This window comes from Python bivittatus, unplaced genomic scaffold (genome assembly GCF_059951505.1).
Source record: "Python bivittatus isolate LINGU-HERP-01145 unplaced genomic scaffold, Pbiv_v1 ctg000080_np1212, whole genome shotgun sequence".
NCBI lineage: Eukaryota > Metazoa > Chordata > Lepidosauria > Squamata > Pythonidae > Python > Python bivittatus.
Genome location: NW_028277035.1, coordinates 34,804,175 through 34,830,034, shown reverse-complemented (window position 1 = coordinate 34,830,034; position 25,860 = coordinate 34,804,175). Strand labels below are relative to the sequence as shown.

At 35.2% G+C, this 25,860-nt stretch overlaps 1 protein-coding gene across 7 annotated transcripts in view; it reads left to right on the top strand.

The window, feature by feature from the left end:
- Positions 1-16,200, top strand: part of MAPK9 (mitogen-activated protein kinase 9) — a 47,107-nt gene extending 30,907 nt beyond the window's left edge. For 6 of the 7 annotated variants that reach the window (XM_088133811.1, XM_088133814.1, XM_025175121.2 and 3 more), the window contains 6 exons: positions 1,287-1,358; positions 6,565-6,747; positions 7,184-7,308; positions 7,701-7,764; positions 8,494-8,565; positions 12,371-16,200. In XM_088133811.1, the coding sequence (XP_087989937.1) occupies positions 1,287-1,358; positions 6,565-6,747; positions 7,184-7,308; positions 7,701-7,764; positions 8,494-8,565; positions 12,371-12,513 (659 nt within the window). In that variant the 3' untranslated portion in view covers positions 12,514-16,200. Of the gene's footprint in view, positions 1-1,286; positions 1,359-6,564; positions 6,748-7,183; positions 7,309-7,700; positions 7,765-8,493; positions 8,566-12,365 lie in introns of all 7 variants that reach the window. The other variant, XM_088133816.1, reaches the window with a different exon arrangement.
- Positions 16,201-25,860: the final 9,660 nt, after the last annotated feature.

Genomic DNA, 25,860 nt, shown 5'->3' with positions numbered 1-25,860 from the left:
TGTTTGAGTTCTTATCCTCCCCAGTGTGTACCATGTATTCTTTTCTGTTTTCTTCTTGTCTTGCCTTTGTTTGTATATTTATGCATACAATTTATAAAGCCACCAATCTCACAACAGTGACTTTTTTAGTTTTTAGCTGTTACTTATGTCTAAGCCACCTAGAGTCACTCTTGCTTGAGGCAGCATATAAATTGACAAATAAATAAATAAATTTGTTTAAAAAACCAGATAGACAATTATGAAGGAAATTACACTGATCTGTATAGAAATAGGCTCAATGCAAAGAAAACTAGATGGATCAACTCATTGAAATCAGAGAAATGTTAATAATTACCAACTTGGTCCCATGAATTTCAATGGACATAAGTACTGTTTGGATTATAGTTTTAGAAAACTATGAAACACAGTCTATGATAATTTTTTACTGTATATACTTGTGTATAAGCCCATCCACAGATAAGCCAACCCTTGAATTTTTAACCAAAATACGATGAAAAATGTGCCACCTATGGATAAGCCAACCCGTGACATTTTTGTCTGTTTTAATTTTCTCAACTGGCTTATCCACAGGTGGTGCATTTTTCATGATACTTTGGGTAAAAATTCGAGAGTCAGCTTATCTGTCGTTGGGCTTATCCGCAAATGTATACAGGATATACGGGTACTTTAAAAAAGTATTACCATATATACTTGCGGATAATCCCATCCATGGGTAAGCCAAACCCAATTTTGGGGTGTATTTTGGCACTTAAAATTCTTGGCTTATCCATGAGTATATATGGTACATTTGAATTATTGTCAGTGACTCCTTCAGGGTGCAATTATTGTACGAAAATATATGTATAGAGTTTTTTAAAAAATGTTTAATTTTTATCCCCATTACACTTAACATTTAATAGTGGATATCTGGTCTGTTGGGTGCATAATGGCAGAAATGGTCCTCCATAAGGTCCTGTTTCCTGGAAGAGATTGTATCCTTTGCAGCTCTTTCAGGGAGTTCAAATGCAAATTATTCAAAGTAAGACTGGTGTGTGTGTGTGTGTGTGTGTGTGTGTGTGTAAATAAAAGAATGGATATGCATGCTGTAGTAGTATGATATTTGCTTTTAATGATGGTTTTCTGGTATTTTAAATTTGTAATTAGATCATTATTCCTGTCCATATTGTTCAAAAACATGTTAGCTGTTTTGTTTTATGCATTGTTGTGTTTTAAATGTAAAAATATTTTTTGTTTTCTGCTTTAGTTCATGACACTTCATAATTTTATCATTTCACTTTTACTTTCAGTTGATATCTGGTCAGTTGGTTGCATCATGGGAGAATTGGTGAAAGGTTGTGTGATATTCCAAGGCACTGATCGTATCCTTCCCTAATATTCTTTGAATCCTAATTTACATTTACCAACAAGTTATTTGATTTATGGGTGTAAAATATGCTAATCCCATATACTCAGTGGAACAGTTTTTTCTTGTATGGATTAAATTTGTGAAATTTGTCATATTAACAAAACAGCTAAACTTTTATTCTCATATTGATCGCATTTACTTTTTGAACATTAATTGTTCGTTACAGGAATTTCAGATTTTTGCGGTCTTAATAATGCTACAAATTTATTTAACTGAAAATTCTGCAAACTATTGCTTAAAATTTAAACTGTTTGCTTTTTTCATTTCTCTGCACAATGAAAATGGACTCAACTATGGTTTTGTCTTGTCAGTTCTTATCCTGTTATATATCTAGAGAAGGCATGAAGGTTAGAAAAATATGATTACGAATGCTTAATTTTAGGTATTTTAATGGTTGATCATGTGTTAACCTAATAACACAAGAGGAAGTTTGATTTTCATTTTTTTGAATTTCTCCCCTGTGTATTCTTTTATTCTCTAAAGCCTTATGACCAACCTAACACAATTCTTCATGAATGCTGTGTCTCCTGTGAATTGCATGTTAATGCTGATTTTCATATTTGCTGTTTTCATATATGTGTCTTTCATGCTTAGCAAAACTCTTTCCAATAAATATATCTTACTTATGAGAGTCCCACCAATCTAGCACCCATGTCGTTATTCATTACCTTTTATTACTGATTAATAGTTGTGTTGAATTGAATGTTAATTACAGAAGCAATTGCAATTTCTTCAGAAGTGTTACTTTTATTTATGATTAAGCAGGAACAGATGAGAAAACAGTGGTCTTCACATGTTAATGTTTTAGGCCAGGAGTGGGTAACATCTGAGGGTGGAGGCTATAACTTAACCTTCTGGAGGGCTGCAAACCTAATGATACAGTGAGGTCATTAAAAAAGATATGACATTTTTTTTCCTTTGTTATATTTGGGGGGAAAGCATATTGCTCTGGGAAGCATATTGCTACAGTTCTCACCCCCTAAATTCAGAAGAGTAGCTCCAAAATTGTGTTCTTTCCCTTTCCTATCACCTGGTGGAATCTGAAATTTATCTTTAACATGGCTATTAGTTCCTTAATCTGATCTTCTTCAGAAGTATTTGAATTTGAATTTGAATTCCTAGATAGCAAGCCATGAGATTTGTCACATCAAAGGGCAGAATATAAAAGCTCAAAAAAATGATGTTGGTAGCTTCATATCTCCAGCATGAATAGACACAGGTTTTTTTTTAAAAACTAGAGTTACTTTTGGAATATGTAACAATTCGCTCCCAAATTTATGTTGGAAATTCTTATCTTTATAGTGTGAGCCTGTTGTATTATGTTTTTTTTGTTTGTTTTTTGTTTTGTTTCTTTATATGTCTTGCTCTGCAGCCATGCTTCTTCAATATACTGTGTTTTCTAAGTATTCAGTGTTGGAAAAAAGGACAGAATTATGTTGGGTTGATATAGTGATTTCCTTACCTGTCCTATTGATTCCTTGCAGCTTAAAGAAAGAAAAAAGAGACTAAAGCTGGGAATCTTGTGAAGTCAGATGTATGAAATAGTGTAGTTCTGTACTACTGCTTAATCTTATGGTGGGGGGGTGGTTTGGCTTAGTGGCAAATATGGTATATGTTTTGCAAAATATAAATAGGATCTGATATAATTATATCAGTGGTGAGTATCTATGACCATATTGATCATTGTTGCATACCCTAAAATAAGTGAGTAGAGCCAAGAAAATGAAGAATTATTGTATTAATATTTTAAATAATTTTATTTCTATATATGATTATGTACACACAAACATTCTTTTTGCTCTAGATTGGTGGCATTCTTTAGTAAAATACATTTACCTATACAGATCAGAAACTATTTATCTGCACAATTTAGCATCTGATTGTTTTGATATTTTATAGTACTAAATACTGAAACTCCATCTGAATGTAATTGATTAGGGAAGAAAACAGATTCTGTATTACTTTTAAAAAGGAGAAGAAAATATAATTTTAAGTGGAGAACACTTCAGAAACCTGTTGGATTTTGGGAGATATAACTCTGTTCCAAGTTAGTTTTATTTTAATGTTGGAATTAAAAGTTTCATAATGCAATCTTGAGAGAACAGTTTCTTATTTCTCTTGTGGAGATAAGTTAATTAGGCTACTAGAATAGACTTTCAGTAATTACTATGGACTCAGTGTTTCACCAAGGCATTCTAGATTCTGTTTTGCTTTTTCTTGCAGGGCTTCCTAATGAACCAATGAAAACTGTTGCATAACAATTGTTTGGTTAATTGCTTTTGCCTAACAAATATGTCCTGCTGTCTAAATGTGTTTTTTATTTTTTGCTGGATCTATTGAATCCTAATAGTATTTCTAGAAAATGATATAATCATTTTTAACCTGGACTCAATCTGGCTGAAATCTTATATTGTAAACAGTGAATGAGTTTTGGGCAAAAATGTGACATGGCAACAAAAAATTCAAGATTTCATGAGGCCCCGGAAGAAACATAGAAAGTATTTTTGGATCTTATTTTACTTTCCCAGCATGTTTCACAGCGTTTTAATGGTCAACAACTTAACTGCCAAAGCATTTTCTAGCTATTTTAAATTTCTTTCCTTTTTTCCCCTATCCTTTCCACATGTGTCAAAGAAGGAACCCTAGTTCTGAATCTTCTGTAAAATGTGTTAATTCAGCTGACAATCTCACACTTACTCAAATTGTCACATGGTTAGGGCAGCTAGAGGCAGCTAAAATGTACAGTATATGAAATATATTAAGCCCCAGGAGGCAATATGTAACCGGTTTCATTCTTATTGGGAATTTTCAGATGTATGTAGGCAGATCTTATTCTATAGATAGTACATTAAGAACTTCAGGACAGGTGAATCATATATAGCATTCTGACAAATTCTGTATATCCCTTCCTGCAACACTGATGAGCTCCAGGACCTGAATAGCTTCTAAAGCTAATGCTTCGTATATAGTCATTTAAAGTGCAATGGGCAGTGAGTTCAGATCCCAGTAGAGGGTTTGAACTCCATAGAATAAGATCTGCCTGTGTGACATTTCCCAGTAAGGATGAAACTAGTCACATACTGCCTCCTGGTGGCCGGTGTGACTGAAAACACTGCACAGGGTATATAAAGTATGAAAATAGAGAATTTTTTAGAGAAAAACAGAGAAATCGGAAGTTATGTAAAACCTTATACCTGGGGGCATGACATAATGTATGTATGTATATCTATATCTATCTCTATGAGAACTTAAGGGAAGATGGATGGACCGTATATACCATCTTGATGAAATACAAATATCAGAATAATCAGCAGCATCAGTAAAGCTAATTGTACAAATGTACTGAAAGCTGCAATATCTCTCTTTTAAAAAAAAAGACACAGCATATTGTAGTTTTCATGTACCTGTCTGCATTCTCTTACTACTTTTCTCTTCCTTTTGGAAAATATATATCTCAATATGTTTTCTCCAAAACAGTGAAAAGAAACTATGCATGAAAGCCATTTTGCTCTCCTTGTCAGTTGGGTTGTGCCACTTAATGAAGAGGCTATATAATAGAGTAGGCAAACCTTTAGGGTAGGTGGATACATTTGGAATTGTGGAACAGACTCTGGACACTCACACATAATGGCTTTCATAGTAGGCAAGGCCAGTCCCAAAACATCCACTTTTTAGAAAGAAAAAAAAAATATTGGGAGCTTTTCCTTTTTTTATACCTTATATTTAATTTTGTTTAAATTAAAATCATTTTTAAAAGTAGTACAGGGAGAGTGATGGGTGCCAAGGGAGGTGTCTGCAACTTCATAAGTGCCCATAGTTAGCACAGGATCGATCGGTCGGTCGGTCGGTCGGTCTGTCTGTCTGTCTGTCTGTCTATCTATCTATCTATCTATCTATCTATCTATCAAATTTGGACACCACCCATCTCATGAGGAAGTGACTGGGCAGTTTACAATAAAAACAACAAATGAATATTAATTAAAATATAATAAAAATAGTATAAAATACAATAAAACCAAATTTTAGGGCACCCAAAATTGCCTGTGCAGCTGCACTTTGAACCTGCTGTAGCTTCTGGATACTCTTCAAGGGTAGCCCCTTGTATTGCATTGCAATAGTCAATACGGGAGATGACTAGTGAGTGACTGGAGGGCCTCCTGATCCAGGAAAGGGCGTAACTGGCACACAACACATAGTTGAGCAAAGACTCTCCTGGCCACGACTGCCACCTGTTCTTTGAGCAGGAGTCTTGAGTCAAGGAGGGCCCCCAGATTATGCACTGGTTCTGGGGTAGTGCCACCCCATCGAGAACCAAAGATGGTAAACTTCCAGATACAAAAGATACATTTAGGTTCCAACTTCTTCACAGCAGAAAGGTTCTGTTACTGTGAATTAGAGAGTTATCTTTCACATAAGGATTTAACAGAGAACTTGTTACAGGGCGGTCATTATAAATAATTAACCCCCTTCAGTCATTCAAAGCATTATGCTGTATTCTGTGAATAAATGCAGTTAGGTTAGAAATATTTGTAAATGTATTTGAAAGTTGACAGAGTGTATAAATAATCTGATTTTCTTTAACTTTGATTTTCAGGTGTTTTTAAATATATTGTAGACTGTAGAATCTTAACTGTTCTTACTTATGATTTCAGTTCCTCTTACTTTAGGTAGAATGATTTTCCAGTCTGCTTCAGTTGTAGTCATAAACATACCTACCAAGGACTATGCACCACTGAATGCAGTAAGGTTTATTTCTGAAAAAAATGTCTTGGATTGTATTGTCAGGTAACTGTAAATAATAAGACTGTCAGAACTTGATTTCCGTGCCCTAGACTGGGCCTCCAGCTCTTCTTTCAGAGTTCCAGGTATCAGGAAATAGTACTGAATAACATGGGTTGAGAGTGAAGCAGGAGCTAAGAACAAACCTGGTTCATATATCGTATGAATTTTGGCAGCATTATCCATAGTCAATCTGAGAACTTTGTTCACCCAGATTAATGGTGTTGAGATTTTCTTTTGTTCTCACAATTTCTGTGAGAACCTGTTTTGTGAAATAAAGATATTGTTTAAAATAGCACCCAGTTGTTTCGAAGTTCCACTTTCGTACAATATGAAGTTGGGCAAAAAACATTTTATTTTCCTAAATGAAATTTTTGAAGATATTGATCAGTGGAATAAAGTTATTGAACAGTTAGGTACACCGTCAGCAGACTTCATGAAAAAACTACAGCCAACTGTACGGAATTATGTAGAAAACCGGCCGAAATATCCAGGTATCAAATTTGAAGAACTGTTCCCAGACTGGATATTTCCATCAGAGTCTGATCGTGATAAACTAAAAAGTAAGTTTATGTGTATATGTTTCAATAAAGAACTAAGTGTTTTGTTTTGTTATATTCTCGTTTTTGTTAAAATGTGTATTCTTCAGGTTACAAGCTAGAAACTACCATGCTAATTTGGCTTTGTAATGGAGATTGTTGATTTCTTGTTTTGTTTCATTTTTCCAATTGAATCACCCTGAGGTTCCAGTGAAGTAAGTTAATGCATGAAAATTCAGGTTTCAAACTACAGGATCGAACTTTGAAATTCAGCAATTTGAATGATAGTTTAACTGTTGAATAAAAGTATTAGAACCTTTTTATATCACTTATTCTAGTTGATACATATTCTTGCTGTTATCTCTAATTTAAGAAATTGAAGGTGTCTGTGTGTATAGCGTATCTTATCTTTATACATTAAGATTTTAGTTACTAGGAACATTTTTTTTCTTTTCTCTAGCAAGTCAAGCTCGAGATTTACTATCAAAAATGCTAGTAGTAGATCCAGACAAACGAATTTCAGTAGATGAAGCTTTGCGGCATCCATATATAACAGTTTGGTATGATCCAGCTGAAGCAGAAGCAGTAAGTGTATCTTAAAGTCTTTATTATTTTTATGTATATAGCACTCAGTAACAAAAATTGCCTGGAGTAGTTTGTTTCTTTTTTGTGAATTTAACATTTTACTATAATTTTTATAACATTTAAGCAGAAGATAAATAATCTGAAGATAGCATTAATACTAAGAATTTAAAATTCACTAAAAAATTTTAAGAATGGAAAGGCCAATAAGAATAGCTAACTCCTGCATTTCACCCTTGAAAAGGTCATCTAAGTCAGTTGCTGCTGCTGCTCTGCTGGAGAGTGCACCAAAATATTATTCCCAGGTCCATAAGCAATGGTTTCATCCTTAGCTCTAATATTTGCAGTTGTTTATCAAAAAAATAGATGAAGTAGGATTGTTTTTTTGCTTGTAGCCACCCCCCCAAATCTATGATGCACAATTAGAAGAAAGAGAACATGCCATTGAAGAATGGAAAGGTAAGTAAAACTGAAAATATATTAAGCAGTTTTGGTAAAACATTTTATAGGATGTCCCATAAGTAACTGGAATAGATATAAAATTAATACATTCTTTTGCATGCCTGTGTAAATCATAGTGTCCACACCTACTAAACAATCTATATTCTGTTAGACCGATATTGATATTTTCATGTTATACTTAAGATTGGGTTGTTGTAATTTAAATGTCATAAGTTATGCTCATCATGAACAATAAAAACATTCTTATCAGCAATAAAATTTAGGACTTTAATGACCTTTCCAAGCAAGACTGACTCTGATTTTATTGTGTCAGTTTTTCTCTTGAAAATATTGAAAAGTATCCTCAGCAGAATTAAAAGTACCTACTTTATTATGTACTGTCACATTTTCTTAGGGGGTTATTTAAAATAAGCCTCATGAACTTTAGTGGGGCTAACTCCTGGATAAGTGGATGCAGATCTTCAGCCTTAGTATTGCATTTCTTTTTATATATGTAAAAAAGCAAGTCATCATTTAGCCTCTATTAACTATTTTATATATATATATATATATATATATATATATATATATATATAAAATATATATATAATTATGGTATTTTGTCATTAGAACAATGAAGATGTTGTCCTAGACTATTTTAAACTTTTCAAGATTGTGAAAGGCAGTGAAAGCAACAGTTGTATTATTGTGTCTTACCTCCATATTCATCCTCCTCTTTATATGCAGAGTTAATATATAAGGAAGTAATGGATTGGGAAGAAAGAAATAAGAATGGTTTGGTAAAAGAACAGCCTTCAGGTTAGTCATTGATGTAATAGATTATTTTTTTCCTTTTAGACATTTTCTGTATAGTAGATTATTTTATTCATAGTTGCTAACAAAGGTCATGTACCAAATAAGTTATATCATATATTTTTGCAGTGGATAATATACACAGATGACTAGAAACAAGATATAAAGTGTATGGGCAACTAGCAACAGCTTTTTGACTATGAAAAAGAGTCTGTAAAGAGTTGAAGACTTTTATATGGATAGAGAGATACATTATTTCTCTTTTGAAACAATTGGTGCATGTTTGGTGACTGGGAATCCTGGGTTATACAGAAATATTTTCCTCTCAGGGGGCAGGCTCATTGCTCTTAATGGGGGAGTAACAATTTACTCTCTATTTACCACTGGAATGTCTCTTAACTATATGACACAGATGAATAAAAACACTGCCTGATTTGCACTTCAAGGAATACAATGGGGAAGATTGCAAGGATGTTCTACATTTCTGATACTAAAAATGTAAATTTTATAAAGATACTATCAATTACTGAGTCAGAGGTCTCTGCAAGGCAGCAATCTGTTAGTCCTTCTAGCATTTATCTAGCATCATGCCATGGATATTGATGACATGAATGAGCCTGGGACTGGCAGAGAATGAATGCAATGGTTGACTGATAGGTTTGATGGTAAATTATGTATCACTAATTTATGTATCACATAAAAAAAATTATTTGCCAAAATCCTGAAATTAATATAAGCATGTTTTCTCATGCACAAACCTGATATGTAAGAATGATTGCCTATACAAATTAAAAGCAGTGATAGCCTTGTTGGCCCATGAGAGAAAAATTAAAATTACCTTTTTGTAGGCCTTACCAAATTGCTCCCAGAGTGTGTGTGGTTTGAATTCTTCATCAAGCAGAATAGCATAAAAATCCAAAGAGTGAGAAAGGAGCAGGAAAGTCTAAAAATTAGGCCAGATTCTTTACCCAGGAGTTCTTAGTTCATAGTCTCAAGATTGAATTAAAATTATTGGCTAGTAATAGGTGTTATGGGTGTCACGTTCCACCTAGCATTCAGGGACAAATTAAAATAGTTGTTCCCATCAGTTTTGGAAACACAAAGTCTATGAGTGTCCAAGGTATTTCTTGTCCTGAGTAAATCACAGCATTACAAAAAGTATTATCTATTCATGATGCTAACGTGATTTTCTTGCAACATTGTAGATAATTACAGCTCTTTGTTTCACTTGTGAAAATTAAGTATAGAAAATGGAGGCTTTTAATGTGAAACTAGACATTTGACTACATTCCTTGTAGAGTAATGTTATTACTCTTATAGAACTGAAATCTGTTCTTTCCACACATCATTCACATCACTAGTTTTATTTACTATAAATAAGTAATGTATATGCAGGGATTGGATGAGGTGAAACTGTTAATCGGAGGATGGCACCCTCCTCCTAGATTATATATATATATATCCTAGATTATATAGAGGAAATGAGGAGAGAGGGTTTGAGAAGATGCAGGTGGAAGGACATGTCTGAGTGAGGCTCAGAGTCCAAATCTGTGAATACCGCCTCTTGTTAGGAAGATAGTATTAGGAATCTTACTGCAGGGGCAGTAAAGGCTAATTTTGACAGGATATGGATAATTTGCAGAAATACAGTACTGTGCAAAAGTTTTAGGCAGGTGTGAAAAAATGCTGTAAAGTAAGAATGCTTTCAAAAATATATATTGTAATTGTTTATGTTTATCAATTTACAAAATGCAAAGTGAGCAAACAGAAGAAAAACCCAAATCAATATTTGGTGTGACCACCCTATGCCTTCAAAACAGCATCAATTCTTCTAGGTACACTTGCACACAGTATTTGATGGAACTTAGCAGGTAGGTTGTTCCAAACATCTTGGAGAATTAACCACAGATCTCCTGTGGATGTGGGCTGCCTCAAATCCTTCTGTCTCTTCATGTAATCCCAGACAGACTCGATGATGTTGAGATCAGGGCTCTGTGGGGGCCAAACCATCACTTCCAGGACTCCTTGTTCTTCTTGATGCTGAAGATAGTTCTTAATGATATTGGTGTATGTTTGGGGTCATCGTCCTGCTGCAGAATAAATTTGGGGCCACTCACACGCCTCCCTGATGGTATGGCATGATGGATAAGTTGTCAGGGTGTTACCTTGGAGGAGAAATTTGCCATATGACAGAGCACAGCTAAGCTGTGTATGCAATCAACTCACTCACAGCTCACACCTGAAGGGTGTGGCTACATGACACAACACAAATCACAGTATATAGTAAGGTGCACCATGGGTTATGGTGTGGCTGGTGGTTGGAGTTGTGGTTGGTGTATTATAAGTTCTGTATAGATTGTACAGTAAAAGTCTGTGTACAGTTTTCTACAGACAGACTGTGGATTAGTTATTTTGCAACGCTCACAGAGCACCACAACATGATGTCTACACTGATCCCCATCATAAGTATCTGCCTGTATTTCTCAGCATTGAGGACACCACTGATCCTGACCAAATCTCCAACTCCATTTGCAGAAATGCAGCCCCAAACTTTCAAGGAACCTCCACCATGCTTCACTGTTGCCTGCAGACACTAATTATTATACCGCTCTCCAGCCATTCAGCGAACAAACTACCTCCTGCTACAGCCAAATATTTCAAATTTGCACTCATCAGTCCAGAGCACCTGCTACCATTTTTCTGCACTCCAGTTCCTATGTTTTCGTGCATAGTTGAGTCGCTTAGCCTTGTTTCCACGTGGGAGGTATGGCTTTTTGGCCACAATTCTTCCATGAAGACCACTTCTGCCCAGACTCCTCTGGACAGTAGATGGGTGTACCTGGGTCCCACTGGTTTCTGCCAGTTCTGTGCTGATGGCACTGCTGGACATCTTCCGATGTCAAAGGGAAGTAAGCATGATGTGTCTTCCATCTGCTGCATTAAGTTTCCTTGGCCGACCACTGCGTCTACTTGCTCAGTGTTGCCCATTTCTTTGTGCTTCTTCAAAAGAGTTTGAACAGCACATCTTGAAACCCCAGTCTGCTTTGAAAGTTTTGCTTGGGAGAGACCTTACTGATGCATTATAACTACCTTCTGTCTTGTTGCTGTGCTCTGTCTTCCCATAGAGTAGGACCTATGACATGAAACTCTCTTCCACAACCTCACCTTAGTAGCAGAGTTTGGCTGTTCCTCGCCCAGTTTTAAGCCTCCTACACAGCTGTTTCAGTTAATGACTGTGTTTCAACCTACATATGAAATTGATGATCATTAGCACCTGCTTGGTATAATTGGTTAATCATACATCTGACTCTAATCCTATAAGATCCCTGACTTTGTGCAAGTGTACAAGTGTAAGAATTGATGCTGGTTTGAAGCCAAAGGGTAGTCACACCAAATATTGATTTGATTTAGATTTTTCTTCTGTTTGTTCACTTTGCATTTTGTAAATTGATAAACATAAACAATTACAATATATATTTTTGAAAGCATTCTTGCTTTACAGCATTTTTTTCACACCTGCCTAAAACATTTGCACAGTACTGTAAGTGAACTTGTTTTAAAATCCATTTTTTAAACTTTCACAAAATATTATTTAATAAAAGTACATTTGTTTCTATGTTGACCATGTATCTTCCCTACATTCTGCCCAGTTTTGCTACCTTAGAGACTACCTTAGATGGGAAAATCTTTTAATTGGCATTGTATTTTCATGTATGTTTTTAAATGCACATGCCTTTATGCCACATAAAACACCTATACTTTCAACCATGTCTTGCCTCAGATTTTCTTATGCTTGGTTTACTTAGCACAGATGCAGCAGTGAATAGCAATACCAGCCCTTCTCAGTCATCATCAGTCAACGACATTTCATCCATGTCAACAGAACAAACATTGGCTTCAGACACAGACAGCAGCCTTGATGCTTTGACAGGAACACTTGAAGGATGTCGGTGATCAGCTTTGAAGATTAAGATTAGCAAAGAATATTTGCTTCTGTTGGGCCTATATTGCTTGTAAGTTCATGGAGCCAAGTAGAAAACTTCATGTTCTGCATGTTCCTCTAAAATAATGCCTGTGATTTTACTCAGTTGCAGTAAAACTGTCTGCTTAATATTGTAGAGTGAAAGCAACTTTGTATCTCAAGGCAAATGAAATATAAGCATTAATATAACCTATTGTGTTTTGACCTATATCAGGTGAGCAGTTAAAATAACATCAAATGAATTCATGGGCATTCTGTCAGATTTTTTTTAAACACATTTATAGAACAAATTTTAGAAAGAAAGAAAGAAAAGAGAGCGAGAGAGAAAGCAAGCAAGCAAACCATTGTAAATCTTGTTGAATGTATATTGTTTCCGATCTATTTGATTACAGCCATTCTTAATATATCTTGCTGGTATACTCAGTACTGTATAATATAGACACAATTGTTTTTCTGTATAGCACTCTTCTCTTGAGGCCTTTTTCTCTCCACCACCAAATAATATTATATTCCTTCTCATAGAAGAAGCAAACTTGTGAATTTTTGCTTCACCTTTTACATCTAAATGTAATTGTTTTTCTGAATGTGTTCTTCCAGCACTTTTCTTTGAAGGGTAGGTGGGATAAATAAAGATAGGTCTTAATGCTTGTCTGAGTTAGGATATGTTTTTAAAATAGCAATTTTGGCAACTATTTTTAAGCAGTTTCTAAACACTTGTAGAAACTGTGTCTCCATTGCCTTTTCCTGGTATTTCCATTGAGAATCTGATGGTGAACTCATTTTGGAGCTTACTTTGAGGCTCTTAATAGATATACCTATAGTTGCTTTTGATGTGTTTTAAAGGGACCACTATATAGCTTATAATTACTTTTAAAAATTCACATCTAGAAAAAATTGAAATGCATTAAAAAAAGTGAAAGGGACTATTTTTAGAACTAAACCACACAAGTAAGATTACAGGTAGTCTTCGCTTAACAACCCTAATTGGGACCGGAATTTCTGTCACTAAGAGAAGTGGTCATTAGGCAAAATATCATGTGACCCCACCACTTAGTGACAGCAGTTCTTGTAGTCTTGGTTGCAGTCATTAGATGAGGATCTCACACTTCTCTTGCTTGCCACACTTGCCTCCGCTTCAACTCCCCCCAACCTGCCTTTCTCCCTCCATCTGTGCCCTTTTGTCCACCTTGCATTCCACCACCGCCACCTACCCCACCACTACAGCTGACCTCCACCATCTTCTTCCTCCCACTGCTGATGAGGCATGCTGCGGTTGTAAATGCCTGTGGGCTGCCAAGCACCCAAATTTTAATCGCATGACCACAGAGGCGCTGCAACAGCCATAATTTTGAAGACCGGTTGTAACTACAATTCATTCAGCACCATCATAATTTCAAATGGTTGCTGAATGAATGCTTGTTAAGCAAGGACTACCTGTGGTTATATAAGTAACATACAGAATATGTAAATGTGTGTGTGTGTGTTTTTACAAAAGCCCGGTCTTGAGTGTGTTTGCTCTGGTTCAATTTCTTCCTAGCTCTGAGCATAAGCAAAGTTTATTTAACAAGAAAATATTTATGCGACTGTGTAGGTAGATTGGCAGATGAACACTGTGTTTTAGGGAAGTTATGGTAGATGGAATAAAGTTGTGAATCAAAGCCAGGTATTACAGATATTGCAGATTTCTAGACTCGGGGAGGGGCAGTTCTTAGAAGAGATTGGGAAAGTTATATTGTATATTGCCACCTTCTTTCTCTGGCACCAGCACTTTACTAGCAGCACAATCTTATGACTGGGAATAAGCCCTATTAAGTTTAATAGTATAAGTGTGATAAAGGATTGCAGCATAAATTCACTATTTTTAGTGAGAATGTTCTTCAGCAATAGGTGCTTCAAAAACACACTTGCAGAATGGGCCCCACACTCCTGATTTCTCCCGTTAGAATTTGTCATCAGGTCTTATGGCTATTTCAGATACTCATGCAATTTTATCACTTGGTAGTTGCAACTGTACGTATTAATTGCCTTCCTTAAACATTCTCCCTCAGATATGAGATCACATGAAATGTCTGTGATGGCTTACATTACATGTTAGCAGTTAAAAGAAAAATCCATGTTCTGTTCAGATTTATCCTTAAATGAATGGATTGGTAAATGGATTGCTTTTTTATCAAAGTTGTTTACTTGTTTTCAACAGACCTTAATTCCAAATATATATGTTTAGGAAAGAAAAACTTGATTTTTTTCCCCCAATGGATATCCTAAAATGTATTTTCAGAATATTTTTCCTCATGTACAGTGATCTGCTTTTTTTTACTTGCAGCTTTTTCACCACAATTATTGTCATACTTACGTGTGACTTTTCTGGGAAGCATGAGAGATTACAGTATAGGAAAGGGCTAGGACTGAAAAGTTACAGTGCATCCTGATTGTCATATAAGATATGACATATGTAATCTATACACAGTAGATTATATGATGTATAAATCACATAATCTATTATTTGCACTGTCAAGACACTTCAGAAAAGAATATTAATAAGTAAAATTAAATAAAAACATATCTGATTGCTAATTAAAATGGGAAGCGAAGCAAAGAGACTGAAGGGAAGGAACAAAGAAAGGAGTTTAACCATAACCCCTAAAGCATAATTCATAAAGTTGTTCAGCATTCCACCAACTATTTTGAAATAAGATCCTGCAAATACCCTCTCCTTTTCCACAAAACCCATTTAATTTACCTATATGAAATTTTGGAGGAGCATTTCTCACTATAAGTGCTATCAGTTTTGAAATGTAATAGTGTGTCCCAAAATAGCGAAGTTTTCCCCTTTGCCAGTGTTCTGTCACATTTAGCACATGCCATCTCCTTGTGAAAAGATAGGTTTGCTCTAGAATTCATCCCCTTCTGCCAAACAGCCATAAAGCTACGGTTATATTTTTCTTATGCTATACTGGGGTGATTAAACTTTTTGAAATTCACTGTGGATCTGGATCCCAGTAAGGCTGTATTTAACCAAAGGGAGGAGGAGAGTAGCAGCTTGACAAGAAATACTTGTATTTTAATTGAATTAATAACTACTAATGAAAACTTATTGCCTGTAAAATTAGGTATGTCATTCACAACATTAATTGATCCCCATACCAACATTCACACTTACATATAACACCCCATCACGTACAGAAACATTCAAGTACACAGATGTATTTGTTCCCTTCCTTCTTTCCAGCAGAAGCCAACAAAGAATATGTAATAGAACCAGATGAATATAGAATAAGATGAAGGGATGCCTGCACTAGGAGTGGAAAGAAAGAGAAAGGGTGGGAGAAGACTGGATAGAGATTAGGTGGTGGGAAGAGGTTGCTAGACAGAGAAGGAAAGAAAAGAAAAGAAAAGAAAAAAGAGAACCAGTTAGGGTTAAAATGTTTAAATTTAAGCTAATCTTCAAAGAGAGAGCCAGTTTGGTGTAGTGGTTAAGGCATCAGGCTAGAAACTGGGAGTCTGTGAGTTCTAGTCCTGCCTGAGGCACACAGAGCCAGCTGGGTGACCTTGGGCCAGTCCCCCTCTCTCAGCCCTAAGAAGCAGGCAATGGCAAACCACTTCCAAAATCTCACCAAGAATCAAGTCACCAGGAATCAACACTGACTCAAAGGCACCTACACACACACAGGCATTCAGGCTTTGTAGCATGATACCCTCAGCTATTTGTACTTCATGCTAATTCCTTTGTTTTCATAGCATTTTCTACTATCAGCAAATGTAAAATGCCGCATCATCATTCATAGCTAATTATTTGGGGTTAGAGGATATATTAATAGTTGCAGTTCTCTGTATGATCAGAAGTTCTCTGCAGCCTTTCCCATTCACGTTGGGGTTGGAGGAGGTAGAGATGACACACTCACATATCTTTTCAGCTATTAGGGTCTTACAGTGCCTGACAATATGTGTTTTGCTTTCTGTTCCTGTAAAAGAACGTTCTACTAAAAAGAACTTTATCAAATTTGAAATTATGAAATTGTACAATAATTGTTTAACTCTAAATAAAGTTAAATAATTTAAGGTCACATGCTGTAACTCCTTAAGAGTTTGCATTGTACTTCCAGAAATACTATGCAAATAATCTTGTGTTTGGACTAATTTTGTAAATATGGGCATTCACTCATATATAGGAACACTGAATAGTAAAAAAATGGTCTCTGCCTCTGCAATACAGCAGTAGTAGAAAATAAAATGTAAAATGGCATTTACATACTCAACTCTCAACATAAGAGGAAACTATTATTCTTAAGCATTGATATACAAACATCACATATAGGATATTTTCATTTTGAAGAATTAAAGTGGGGTTTGGAGTTGAAATGCCCATTGTTTCTAGTGAGATGGTATGAATGCAGAGGAATTTAAAGTTTGAGGCCAGTTCAGATTAGATGGGTTAATTCACCCTCAAATATCTCTGCTTTCCATGTTGAAAAAACTCCACCCTTGATTTTTCTTTATTTTTAAATTATTATTTCTTTATTTCAAAAAGGGGGTAGCCTGTGTTAAGTTGTTTCTGAATTCTGAATGCTTAAGAATAGTGAATATCTTGGCTACAACTAAATTGAGAAGTATCATAGGCTAAATCCTTATTTGCAGGGGGTGTGCTAAAGAAAAAAGTAAAGAGATAAATGAGTGGATTATAGCCTAATAGGGAACAATGTATTATGCTCTAATTATATTTTATGGCTTTTTTATTCTATATATCTGAGGAGACAGGAAAATGTGGTTGTATGTACATGTGGTTCCACCGGGACAACCATGAAGTGAAGTGGCAGTGCGTGCATATAGAGAGACAGCTAGAGGCAGCTTTTATAGCAGCCATGTAAACATTGACGCTATAGTTGAGATACTTCATTCATGTTTTGCAAAAATTGTGATGTTACTATTAATCTGCTTAGCAAAAATCTTGATGTTATTATTAATAATAAATAGCCCTGTCCTAATACACACACACACACACACACACACACACAATTAAAGTGACAAAGAGAAACATTTTAACCTCACTTGCTTAGATTTTTCTCTTCTAAATCCATCCATAAAGTTAGGTTTCCATCAAGACAGAGTTCCTATTTTCTCACCATTTAACCTTTCCTACTCTACCAGTACATCTTTTTTCAAAAGGTGATTCTAGTATAGAAAGCATGATTCTAAACTGTTTGGGGGACATAGTAAATGAAGGTGGATTCAAACTTTTTTGCCACTATAGATAATGTCCTTGTTAAAAACCAGTTGATAGTATTCTTTTGAGCAATGTGTATGACATTAATTCATTACTAAAGGCATGGACAACTCCCAAGTGTGAGAGGGGAGGAGCAATGAATTGAACACATGATTCAATGGCCAGTTTCCATATCTTAACCATCAGTAATGTTTGGCTAGCATTATATCTGCACCAGCCTAAGTATGGCTCAGTTCTAACATTTATTCATTGAGTTAAAAAGATTAAACAAGTCAATGCTTAAGTATAAGGACAGAGTTCTAAGCCTGAAGCATACATTTGCACAATTGGTCTTCTTTCTATAAAAGAATGTAAGTATGATATAACATGGATTGTTTCCATGCTATTTTAAGTTTAACAGTGAACTTAAGAACAGTGAAGTTTTCAGTAGAGTCATTTTTTACTAATTTAGGTCAGATAATAGATCATTATTAAATATTTTCTGTCACCTGTAGTTTGGTGTGTTTAAATCAGTTAAGTGTCACTTTTCTAAAAGCTAATTGTGTATTTGTAAATGTGCAAGTCTGTCTTTCCGTAAAAATCCTGTCATGAACTTGTCTACTATAGCATGCTCTGACATGACTGTGAAATGTTTTAATAGGCATAATGGGTGTACTTCCTGTACTTAACTGCTCACCTGAAAAAAAGGAGAATGAAGCAAATTGGCTAGTAAATGTTCAATTTCTGTACTCTACATATCATCTTAAATATACTGAGTAGCTGAATGGCATTGCAGAGATAGAATGGTTTTAAAATTTATTTTTGTATGTGCCCTTTTCATTTGTTCAGAAACATTGGAGTCTGGATTGTTTGTGGAAAGTGCTTTAAGGAAATGAGTTTATACAAACCACATATTTATGATGAAATTATATAAAGAGAGGCACGTGTCTGTGCAGGTCATTTTCAAAAAGCCAAGAGGTACATTTCATGACACAGTGACAAAGGAAGCAGAAAGAGCATATTACTGGGAAGATGGATGAAATGACCTTTGGTTGATACTGCCACGCAGTGTAAAAGTGAAAGCAGAAGTCAGTAGAGCTTCCTGCTGCTTCCCATAATGGGTGCCAAAGGCTTTAAAAAAGCTGAATAATGCTGTTTTAGTTTAGATTAAGTTGTCAAAAATTTAGACTACGGTAATTAAATCTAATTATGAGGGAATATTTATGCATCTAAATGTTTACTTTTCAGAGGACTTCAGTGTCTGTTTTCATTATGGTTCAGTGTTGGTTTAAAACCTGTAACACCTGCACCTTCACTGATCCATTCTGTCTAAAACCTTTTCTGCAGCATGGTTTGCTGAAGTCTTTTTGTTGCTGTTACAGGTTTACATGATTTTGTATAAAGACACATGAATTTAGAGAGAAGGGCTTAGATCATATTCCTAATTTAGGCCTGGATGTGCCCAGTGTGCCTTGACTCTCTTTTTCCTTTGAATGGCAGATCACAGGCCATATCACAACTTTGTTTTTGAAACTTTGTTAGCTTCAAAAGATGCTTGCCATCTGCTGAAGTTCGGGAATTATTTTGAAAACTCTTTTGATGTATGGAATTAGGTATAAGGTTCTTTAGATTAAGGCTAAGGTAATAAGATGTAATAGGATTGATCTGTATCTTTGGGCCATTATTTAGCACTCTATGAAATATATACATATACACACACACACATTCATACACATAGATACACACGCATGCATGCATGCATACATACATACAGTCTACAAATTTCTGCTAGGCTGTACTACAACTCACCAAGTTAATGATGTCTCTGAACTGAGATTCTGGGTTTGAAAACAAAATTGGTGACCCTTAGAGTTTGTGAATTGCTTGCTGGATAAATTCCTTACAAATGGCCAAATACTTTCTTCCAAGTGCAGATAGATCTTGCAGTAATATGGTTTATGTATAATAGGTGGACTGCAAAATCCAGAGGTGAAGAAATGTATATTAAGAACCTTGATTAAACCTTATAAATCTAATATCAATAGTGCCTGTAAAGCTGGTTGAAGTTGTGATGTATGGAACTGATCAGGGCATATAAATTTAGTAATTCTGTTGGAGCTGAATTTCTTCCTGGTGATGAATGTACTTGGAGAACTTATTGAAGCTCATGTACGTTTCACAGACTTCCATGTGTAGAACTTGAGCCCCAAGTCAATTTCTCTTAGAAGATTCCCTGATTTTTTATATCTTTCTTCCATCATGTATACTTCTGAAATTATATTTTATATGTTGGGACATAAAAATAGCCAAATATTTAAATAATTTGCTTAGGATCTTTTTTTAATGCTGTTATGTAACAAATCCCATGTTATATGCACTGTGCATGGTGAGAATTTTTTGTGTTGAAGAATTGCAAGCCATCTACTCCTAATATATGTACAAAACAAAACAAAAAATCATTCTCATTTTTGAATTATAAAATTATATTTTATTTTTATAATTGTAATTCTGATTGTGAATTTCACTGCCACTAACTCATTGTGGATATTGTAGATAAGTCTGGGTCCTATATTTCAATACTTATAAAATTTTAAAAAATAAAGTAGTACCTTGGAAGTAGCAAATTTTAATTAATCCCCAATTTTAATTGGTTCTAAAATTAAGAAATGAATTGTTTCCAAAGTTGAGAAATAAATATTTAAAATGCATTTAAGATTTGCATTGTGTATTTCAAATCTTGATGTTTATGTTGTCATGCTGCTGTTCAATTTGTCTTTTAAAAAGCCTGCATTTTTGCACTCCAGTAATTTTTAAAAAAACTTTAAGCATGTTAATTCTTCACAATATATTCATGACTCCTGTCTTTATTGATAAATCATTTACACCTTTTTGCATATTAAAATTGGGATTGATGCAGTCCAGCATAAGCATAACACCGGCTCATAAAGATATCTGTGCATAACAGTAATATTTTCCTTATTTTCAGGGTTCATTTATGGCTGCATATACAGGTGGTCCTTGTTTAACAACCACTTGTTCGGTTACCGTTCAAACTTATGGCAGTGCTGAATGAGTGGTAGTTATGACTGGTCCTTGTACTTATGGCTGGCACAGTGTTCCTGTGGTCATGTGATCACAATTTGTGACCTTTCCTAACGGCTTCCCACAAGCAAAGTCAGTGCGGAAGCCAGCAGGAAGTTGTAAGTCATGGTCATGTGAAGTCCTAACTTAATGAATAAATTATCTCGGCATATTTATTTTCCAGTAAGTTCAGTGAGAAGATTACTAACTTTACAGTTTTTCACCATGGCTTCAGAGTTGTGGCCTGGTAATGGAGCAGATGCTCTAGAGCAACACTAGAGCCAGAGTAGGGGAGCCTAAAGCCAGAACAAGGCTACTGGAACTGAGCTGGAGCGGCCAAACCTGGAGCATTGCAACCCTAAGATGAGGCACGTAATTTTGGAACAAATGTTTTCTTTGCTGGAGTGAAATAGACTTGGTAGGAAACGGGGGTCGTGTCCAGTGCTATTTGGTCATGCTGCAAAAGGGTAAACTGAAGCAACCTAAACGATGGTCTGTACTGTATTAAGTTTGGTGAAGACCCTTTGAAGCATTGGTAGGAAATTTAAGGCAGTGTATAAGGTTCTAAAACTCTTTTTGAAAGATTTGGATATATATTATAAGAATAAAAACTATGCTGTTAGGGGGAGATATTTTTTTCTAAAATTTAAGGTAAGTTTAAAAATCTGTCGGTTTAAAGTTCTTTGGAGTGAAGTACTCCCCAAATCTTTCCCAAATCAATTTGCACATATTTCTTAAATTGATTTCCAAGAGACCTAAATATATCTTTCTGGGTTAGATTAGAAGATATCAGAATTAGCAATCGGTTCATTTCTTAGGTTTTTCAAGAATTGATTTTAGCAATTTATCATAAATTAGCTTTTTATTAAATATAGTATAAACATTGTTTATAGTGCACTATAAATAAGTATATATAGTGTACTTTATGTGTATGTATGCAGACACCCACACACATACAAACAACCTACGTCAAGATAAGATCCTGACCCTGCTAATAATACTGCTCTCTTAATTAACAGAAATATTTCTGGTTATAGGACTTTACTGCTGCACTGTGTGCCCTAGACTGAAATATAAAGGGGAGCTTGCTTCTTTTTCCTTTTAAGGTGAAGTATATACATGATGACCATATTCCATTGCTCTTGCGGGGCACGTTAGGCGCAGTGGCTCTTTCACAGTAAGCCTTATAGTGAGATACTGCAATTTTATATAGAAACGGGTGAATAAACCAAATAGATGTGCACAATATTTTAATGCTTAGGTGACTTTTTTAGAAGAAATGGCATAGCAATATCATTAGCACTTTTGTATATATATATTTTTTTTTCATAGTTATTATTTCATGTTTAGCTATAGTCCTTTTTCAAAAAAAATTTTTCTCTTTTGTCCAAGTATAATATGTAACATACATTGTTTTAAAGGCCAAATTTAACAGGTAATTCTAAAGTGTCATACATTTTGATTTTTTGTCAATGAAGTATTTAAATAAAGGCAGTGCACACAGCCCTGCAAAATTCACTTTAAAATTTAAAAGAAATGTTTGAACATTTTTATTTTCTTCTAAATAAAGGTAAAATAATGGGAAGTGCTTAAGTTTGGTTGATTTTTCTAGAATATCTTTAGTGACTTTCAAAGTTTGATTAATCTTAGACTGCTTGTGCCAATTGTATCTTTGGAACATTTGCACTGGCATGCTAAATTCAGGAGCTGGATCTCTGTGAATATACTTTAATTACCCAATAGTATTATGAATTTGAAAAAAAATGACAACTACACAAATCAAACTGAAGTGTTGCCCACCCATCGCTGAAATTAAACTTTGGCTATACTCATTAATGAAGGTTGAAATCTTAGAATAATGTATTTTCCTGGGTCATTTCCAGTTTTTGTTACTCTTAACAGTTCAGCTACTTGTTGGCTTATGGGTAGTGCATTGTACAAACCCAATCAAAATCAAGTTCGGTTACACTCATTAGTTTAAATGGAGCTTACACAGAAAGTCCCATTACATTATGCCTAGAACCTAAGTAGGAGAACTATTTAGTATTTGCATTAGCAAACGGTCTAAAGTTGTTTCCTTGTGCCAGCACTGACATAATCTTTTCGTATACTTTTCCCCCACAAGCTTCTAGTTTTATATAATTTATTCTTGGTAAAATGGATGTTGCAATATGTGTACTAGTATTCAGATAATTACATTTTACAGTTATTTAAGAAAAAATAGCAGCAAGCCCTATATATAAGTCAATCTATTTATTTACAAAATTAGGCTCTTGGCATTTTATTTTTAGTGCTTGTGCAATAAGGAAATAATCTGTGGGAAGTAGAAACTATTTGTATGGTGGTAAGTTCAAAAAAACACTGCCCCTACCAAAACTCAACTTTTGACAAAAATGTCAAAGTGTTAGCTGGTAATATATTTTAAACTGGGTTTCCACCCTCTAATAATCTTGTTACAAAGATTCAATATTAAAGCCACTGCAAAAAATAAATGTCGATGAAATATGCATGCAATCTCTGGCTCGCTGGTCCTTGTTTCTTGAAATAAATATCGTATATTTTTGGAATGGGTGGGGATAAACTATTATTTTTCATTATTTATTTCAGTTTGTACCCCTTAGTCCATCTCTAAGGCAATTAAGGCAGATTAAGACATTCTATTAGGGTTGTGAATGCTTTGGAAGTGATTTTAAAAAGGTGCTTCAGAACCTGCAAAAACATCACTCTAAAGCATTCCTACACTTTTTCAGGCTTCTGCACAAGCCTGAGAAAAGGCTCTGCTGCTCTAATGAGTCCGCTGCAGCTCATTAAAACAGCCACATCATTTTTCAACATCTCAGGGAAGCTTGAAAAACTATGTGACTGCTTTAAAGAGGTCCTGCAGCCACATGTTCCAAACCTCTCTCCTGAATAATTTTCAAAGCACACATGCCCTACAAAATATAAATCAGTTACAACCCAGGTTAAAACAGTAGCTAAAATCATCACCAGTCTAACTCAGAGCGCCTTTCCTAAGGACAGAGTGGGGTTAAATGCATAGTCAAAGAAAATGCGTGCTAGAGCTTGGAAACGAGGCACCTTTGAAATCATGTTATCTTTTAGTGCATAGAAAGTTCATAATGAGAAAGGTGTCCTGTCAGGCAATTGGGCCCTAAGTTAGCTAGGGTTTAAAGGTTACAATCAAAACCATGAATTGGTGTACTATACATCAGTTAGAAGCATTTGCACTACTTGAAGCTTGTATATGGTCTTTAAGAGTACCTCATGTACAGTCGTCTACTTCTGTAACCGAAGTATGGATCATGGCTAGCAGATCCAGCAGGTTCAGGAACAGCAGACACACTAGATTTAATTATACAAATGCACTTCTTGCTATCGCACCAACTAGCAAACCAGAGTCAGGCCTAGGTTGACAAGTACCTGGTAGCATGGCCATTGATAAGGGAACTTTTAAAATTTAAAATATTTGTATTTTTATCATAACATGTATCTCCATGATTTAGAGAAATGGGCTGTTTGATCTACAGACTTCAGTGCATTTGCACGCTCCAAAGTAAGCATGTTGTTGACCCAAACGTACAGAAAAAAACTTGAACGAGAGATATTTTTGGTGATTGTCATTAAAATTAAACATCTGTGTTTACAATATATAAGAGAAAAGTAGAGAACATTTCTTTTTCTTCCTGTTTCTCTTGTGCCAAAATTTCCCATTACAGAGACATCTACAGAATACTAAACAAAAAGCTGATGGACTTCATTACAAAATGGAAAATGTTTCATTCTTCTGGAAAATAAGCTCATACAAAATTTCCACACGATCATATAATGACTCCTACAAGTGAGCCTCAATGCCTTGAACCTTGACATTTCCTAAGGCATTTACCAAGATTCAAAATATGTAACCCAGTAGATGCCATAATTGTACAATGCATGGTGGGAGGGGGGAATGTTCCTTTTTCCACAGCAAAAGCAGCCAAACTCTCCAGCCGCTTCGCAGCAAAGCTGGCTCCAAAAAGCGTGGAAATCCTGTGTATCAGTCAGCTAAATTGTGGTAAAAACTTGAAGATTCCTTTCCTTGAAGCATATGAAATAACTTTCAGTATTACAATAAAGGATAATATGTTTGTAGACCTCTTTCTGAGTCTAACAATCCTCTCTCCCTCCTGCTGCTGCTGCTCTTCCTCCTCCTCCTCCTTCCACCTCGTTTCTTTTTTCTAATGTTATTTTGATTGGGGGGGGGGCACTAACTGTATCTTCTTCCTGGATCATTTTCTTTAAATATTCATTCTCTTTTGCCCTGTTGCTGACTCATTGTAATTGCTTGGCTCTAGACTATAGCCCAAGCCACATAATTACCCAATAAAAGTATAGAACATAAGGATTGGTTGCCCTGTGCTGGGATCCACGGTTACCGCACAGAATTACAGAGGTGCTTCTACCTTTTTGAATGGAAGTCAGTCACACATAATTACAGCCGGTCAGTAATCTTAATGATATATTGGAATCTCAAGGGATACTTGCATTCATTGTTGGAATCTAGAACTGGATTTCCCTGTTCAAAGTAACTCAGTCTTTTGATTTTTTTTCTGTTCCTCTTGCAGTGGATACAAGAATGGGACTTGGTATAGAAATTCTTTTTCCTATTGTTAACTGATGCATTTTCCAAAATTTTCTTCCTTCCTCCGGATACTTAAATCATTCCAGTCCTGGTTTTAAAAATGTACTTCTCTAACCATTCAAATCAAAAAATTTAAACACTTAAAAGATACCAAAAAAAAAGGAACTTTATTTGTATTACTAAGAAGAGATCAGGACTTTTACCTTTAAATACTTGGATAATGAGAACGTGTACATTTTTTTTCTTCGGATGATGTTGGGATCAGATAGTACAGTGTCTAAAAATTTTGAGTAATTTGCTCTGGCATCTTTTCTTTGCTTGTCAGTTTCCCAAAAGTACCAAAAAACTCTTCCATTTCTCTCTGAAGAGCTTCATTTCTCCTCTCCGCATCTTTGAGTGCTCTCTCTGCATTGCATATTT